At 61.6% G+C, this 4,871-nt stretch overlaps 1 protein-coding gene across 1 annotated transcript; it reads right to left on the reverse strand.

The window, feature by feature from the left end:
- Positions 1 to 457: 457 nt before the first annotated feature.
- LOC119103752 (chromatin assembly factor 1 p55 subunit) lies at positions 458 to 4,095 on the reverse strand. Its single transcript, XM_037227387.1, has 5 exons — positions 3,939 to 4,095; positions 3,410 to 3,555; positions 2,801 to 3,005; positions 1,788 to 1,965; positions 458 to 1,091 (listed from the first exon to the last, which is right to left on the reverse strand). Exons 1-5 carry the CDS (start codon positions 3,995 to 3,997, stop codon positions 504 to 506), a joined length of 1,176 nt encoding a protein of 391 aa, XP_037083282.1. The 5' UTR covers positions 3,998 to 4,095; the 3' UTR covers positions 458 to 503.
- Between the last annotated feature and the right edge of the window lie 776 nt (positions 4,096 to 4,871).

The raw sequence follows: 4,871 nt of genomic DNA on the forward strand, positions 1-4,871 counted from the left end.
ATTCCTGCGGCTGATTTTCAAGGGTGTACCTACAAACTCTTTACGTGTCCTCACCGGGCCAACAGCGAACTCTCCAAACACCTTGATCGCGCTCCCGAACAAACCACCAGACCGGAAGGAACCAAGTTCAACGGCACGCGACGCGGTGCTTCAGTCAAGGGTATGGACGGTGTGCCGGAGTTACGCGCAGGACTACACCACGCCTGCTCCAGGCGGTCCTGTGCTAGCCCCCTACCCTGCCGGGACCGATGGCGTACCGTCCTCCGCCGCACGAAACACGTTCAAACACGCCGACGAAAACATGACCATCTATTACGCGAGCGCGGTGAATCTACAGACGGGAAAACAACGATGACGCACGAATTGAGAAATCACATGAGCCGGCAGCTCTCGGCTCCGAGCCGGGCGCCGTCGGCGCCCCACGTGTGCGCGCGTGCAGGGCCTGCCCCAGTCAGGGACTCTCTGCACCAGTAGCGATCTCGGGCGCGGCCGAGGCGACCGCCTCAGTCGCGGTTGGCCTCGAGTTCGGCCGGTTGCGCCTCGGGCTCCTCGTCATTGTAGATGTTCTCGGCCATCTGCCACACCTGCATGATATTGTCCTCGGAGACGGAGCACACCACCCACGGCTCGTTGGGGTTCCACGAGAAGTCGGAGATCTTGGCCGTGTGGCCGCCGTGGATGAAGAGCAGCTCCGGCGGCCCGTCCTCAGCGTCCTCGGCCGACTGCTCCTCGCCGATCTTGCTTAGGTCCCAGACGTGCAGGCGCCGGTCGGTGCCGCTGCTCGCCAGGATCGTCTCGTTGTGCGGCGACCACTGCACCTGGAAGATCTCGTCCTTGTGCGACTCGAACGAGTGCAGCTTGAGCTTGAGGTTGCGTAGGTCCCACAGCGCCACCGTCTTGTCGGCCGAGCCCGTCGCCAGGATGTACTCCGAGTAAGGGTTGAACGAGAGGCAGTTGACCTCGGCCGTGTGCGCGTCGACGATGTGCGACGGCTTGTTGGTGGTGCTGGAGCGCGTGTCCCAGATCATCAGCTTCTGGTCGTCGGCCACAGAGCCGAAGAACGTCGGGTGCAGCAGGTGCCACGCCACGTCCTGTGATACAGGCCGGCGAAACGTCAGCAGGGCCGCACGCCCCCACGCACACATACGCACACGCACACGTATCCGCACACGCACGCGCACGCACACGTATCCGCACTCGCACACGCACGCGCACGCGCACACACACACACAAACACGCACCTGGTAAGGCACACCGCGCGCCGCGCCACCACGCTGGTCGCGCTATGAATGATTAGATTTGAGACGGGAAATTGCGCGGCATGCGTGTGCAGGCAGTACATTGGGCGTGTGATTGCAAGGTCTGCGGTTCGACTCCCTGACGCAAGATGTACATTTTATTGTCAGACGAGCCAAATCATCACCTGCAACGCAACCACACAAAGACGCTCCTCACTCCTCGGGCAAGGACATGACACAGAATGCGCATCGGCCAGGCTGTACAGCACGGTCGTATCATACCAGGTCTTCGGTAAAACGAAAGCACGCACCCATACACTGCTGGACGTGCGCGCGCACCACAACTTCAAAGAAAGCTCTGGTGCGGCTGCATGCGCCGCCAATCGCGGGTTCCCCCGCCACGGCTTGCTCCGAACGAGTGGTTCAGCAGACGGTGCAACGCGTGTGGCTCACTGCCGTCACCAAATGCCAGGCAGCGCCCACAACATCGCTGACCGGCCGGCCGTCCGGACCGGGCCGCGCAGCCGCCGCCGCCGCCGGAGAGCTCACCTCCACCACGGCCGTGTGTCCGGTGAAGATGTTCTTGGCGTCCACCACCTTGTTCTCCTTGGGAGTAGCGTTGATGTCCCAGAGGCAGATGGTGTGGTCGTCCGAGGCCGACAGCAGGTTGCCGTTGACAGACGGGTTCCAGGAGAGGCCGTACCCCTCCTTCTGGTGGCCCCGCAACCTGGCGGCCACGTCACGTGCGTTGATTGGGATGTTGCTTCAGATTGGTGGTCAAAAGACGGTGAATATGTCACTAACGTACTGTAACACATGCCAGATTTATGGCAAGAGCCGCATTTAGCACACAGCACGAACCATGCCATACTTAGGTACCAATAAAGGGCAGGCGCAGAATGACCACTGCAGTCGAAGCGTCTCTAAACCCAAACATCGCCATCCATACCAACAGAATAAGTACAAACGTAGCACATAAGAATCTATACATTTATCAATAGGACAGGTGACATATACATCCACATATCAGCCAATAACATTGCACATATTCGAGAGCTGCGTGGAAAAGCGTTAGGAGCTGCTGATGCCAGATGGCGCCGGGCCTGGCTCGCACACGTCTGTCGGCCACAACGCTGGCAAGGGGGCACGCGGATGTCGCGGATCGCATCTAGCCGCCGCTTGGCCTCGCCCTCCAGCCGCTGCTCGGCCCCGCCCTCCAGCCGCTGTTCGGCCCCTGCCCTCCAGCCGCTGCTCGGCCCCGCCCTCCAGCCGCTGCTCGGCCCTGCCCTCCAGCCACTGTTCGGCCCCTGCCCTCCAGCCGCCGCTTGGCCCCGTCCTCCAGCCATTGTTCGGCCCCTGCCCTCCAGCCGCCGCTTGGCCCCGCCCTCCAGCCGCCGCTCGGCCCCGCCCTCCAGCCGCCGCTTGGCCCCGCCCTCCAGCCGCCGCTTGGCCCCGCCCTCCAGCCGCCGCTCGGCCCCGCCCTCCAGCCGCCGCTCGGCTCCGTCCTCCAGCCGCCGCTCGGCCCCGCCCTCCAGCCGCCGCTCGGCCCCGCCCCAACCGACCTGAGGTCGGGGCTGCACTCGCCGCCGGCGTCCGGCTTGCTCGGGTGCTTGGTGTAGTCGAACACGAGCACGTCCGAGCTGGGCGTCTTGGTGGCGATGACGCACGGGTTCTGCGGCATGTAGCGCGCCCGGTTCACCTCGCCCTCGTGGTTGATCTTGATCTCGATGTCGATCCGGCCGTTCACTGAGCTGAAGCCGCCGAACTCTGCCGCGCAGGGAGGCCGGTGAGGCGGCGGTGGGCACACGGCCGTCGCCAGCGAGGCACAACAGCCGATCACAGGAGACCGACATACGCCACTGTTGTTACGCCACATACACATACGCCACGTACGCTTCCTGTGTTCATCGATTTCCGAGGCGTCGCAGTCTTCGCGTTTGGCAAGAACCAACACACCAACACAAGAATCAACATGCCGGCCGACACCAAACGATGGGTTCACCGCTCAACGATGGGCGTGCGGTACGCACCGCGTGGTACGCTCTCGTAGTGGGACCCCCCCCCCCCCCCCCCCCCGATCTGCGGACCATCGATGCCCGACACAGCAGCGCATGCGCCGCCCCATTCGCTGTTGTCATGGAATACCTAATCGGACACAGCGGCGTACGTACCGCCCCGTTCGCTGTCGTAGTGGGACGGGTCGAGCTGGGCGTCCTCGGTCGGCAGCTGCACGGACGCGATCAGCAGGTGGTTCTGCTCGTCGGACGTGTGCGTACCCAGGATCAGCCGGTGGATGGTGTAGTCCCGCCCGTCCGGCCTGCCCGACCGCCCGTACGTCACCGACCAGCGCCGGCCGCCCACCATCCGCCAGCGTACAGCAGCGCAGCACGGCGGAACGAGCAACATGCGGGTGACAAGAGTCAGCACAGAGCGCCTTCCAGGCCTACCTACATCCCGCGCAGGCAAACCAAGAGCCACAGCGCGGGATTCCAACATTACGTCATTCGGCTCGCTGAACAGGCTCGCTCAGTTCGGCCGCTCAACAGATCGCAGTTACAAGCGGAAACCCGCGTACTTTCTCCCGCGATCAACGCCGCGTGCACCGCCCACCAGAGTGGTCTGAACGTGGATAGGGACGATCGGGCGCCCAGCCCCTGCGCCCGGTAAGAGCGAGGGGCGGTCGGTGGCGCGCGCGCACACCTGGTCACATCCGGCAGCCACTGGGCCGTCAGCGAGGGCCATTCCAGCGCGTGCGTCATGACCAGGTCGTAGAGGAACGGCGTGTTCTTCTTCCAGATCTTGTACTCCTCATTGATGACGCGCTCCTCCACTGCGTCGTCGAAGTTGTCGCCCGCGGTTACTGCTGCTGCGGGACGTGGCACAGGGTCAGACGGCACGGGTCAGGTCGGTCATCAACCAGCCACGCAGCTGTGAGACGCGGCAAAGGGTCAGATGAGACGGGTTACGCGGCACAGGGTCAGATGGAACAGGTCACCCTACATAGGGTCAGGTGGGACGGGTCACGCAACCTAGGGTCAGATGGGACGGGTCAGGTCGGTCATCAACCAGCCACGCTGCTGCAATAAGCGACACAGGGTCAGAGCAGGGCAGGTCCTGTCTTCAGGACACAATACAAGGTTACTAGAGGTCAGGTCGGGTTACCAGCAGCCACTGTGGTACAAGGCCATTGGAGGATGGATCAGTCAGCACCTGAGCAGCTTGCATGTTCTGCTCCATTTGCTACCATCAGACTGAAACTGACCTTCGAAATATCATAGGCACATCAACAGTGCTTTTGGTGACCTTTAAGCATTTAAATGTTTTGTGATAAGGACATTTAACAGCCTAAACAGTTCACTCACCTCCGTCCTTTTCTGTCATGGTGGCTCTTGATGTGTGCTATTCTTGCATGTATGCCTGGCTTCCTAGCCTGTGTTTGTCACCTGCACGGCTGGCTGGAAACTGGCACTGAAAACAACAGTCACAATTTACAACTGCTACTGCCAGATGCATGCTGTGACTTCATCTTCAGCTTTTTAATATGCTGTGGCTTAAATCAACAAAGGCTAAGCCATAGAAACTGCACAAGAAAATGGCTGTTTTAACATGAGCAACACCCAATCAAAATGCTTG

This window comes from Pollicipes pollicipes, unplaced genomic scaffold (assembly GCF_011947565.3).
Source record: "Pollicipes pollicipes isolate AB1234 unplaced genomic scaffold, Ppol_2.1 Scaffold_5724;HRSCAF=6776_pilon_pilon_pilon, whole genome shotgun sequence".
NCBI lineage: Eukaryota > Metazoa > Arthropoda > Thecostraca > Pollicipedomorpha > Pollicipedidae > Pollicipes > Pollicipes pollicipes.

Bases quoted from the DNA above. Each gene is read 5' to 3' on its own strand.
- LOC119103752 (XM_037227387.1), bottom strand. From the start codon at position 3,997: ATGACGCACGCGCTGGAATGGCCCTCGCTGACGGCCCAGTGGCTGCCG. The intron at 3,006-3,409 runs GTACGTACGCCG...CCTGCGCGGCAG, and splicing joins CTACGACAGCGAACGGGGCG to AGTTCGGCGGCTTCAGCTCA. The intron at 1,966-2,800 runs GTCGGTTGGGGC...CGTGGCCGCCAG, and splicing joins GAGTGCAGCCCCGACCTCAG to GTTGCGGGGCCACCAGAAGG.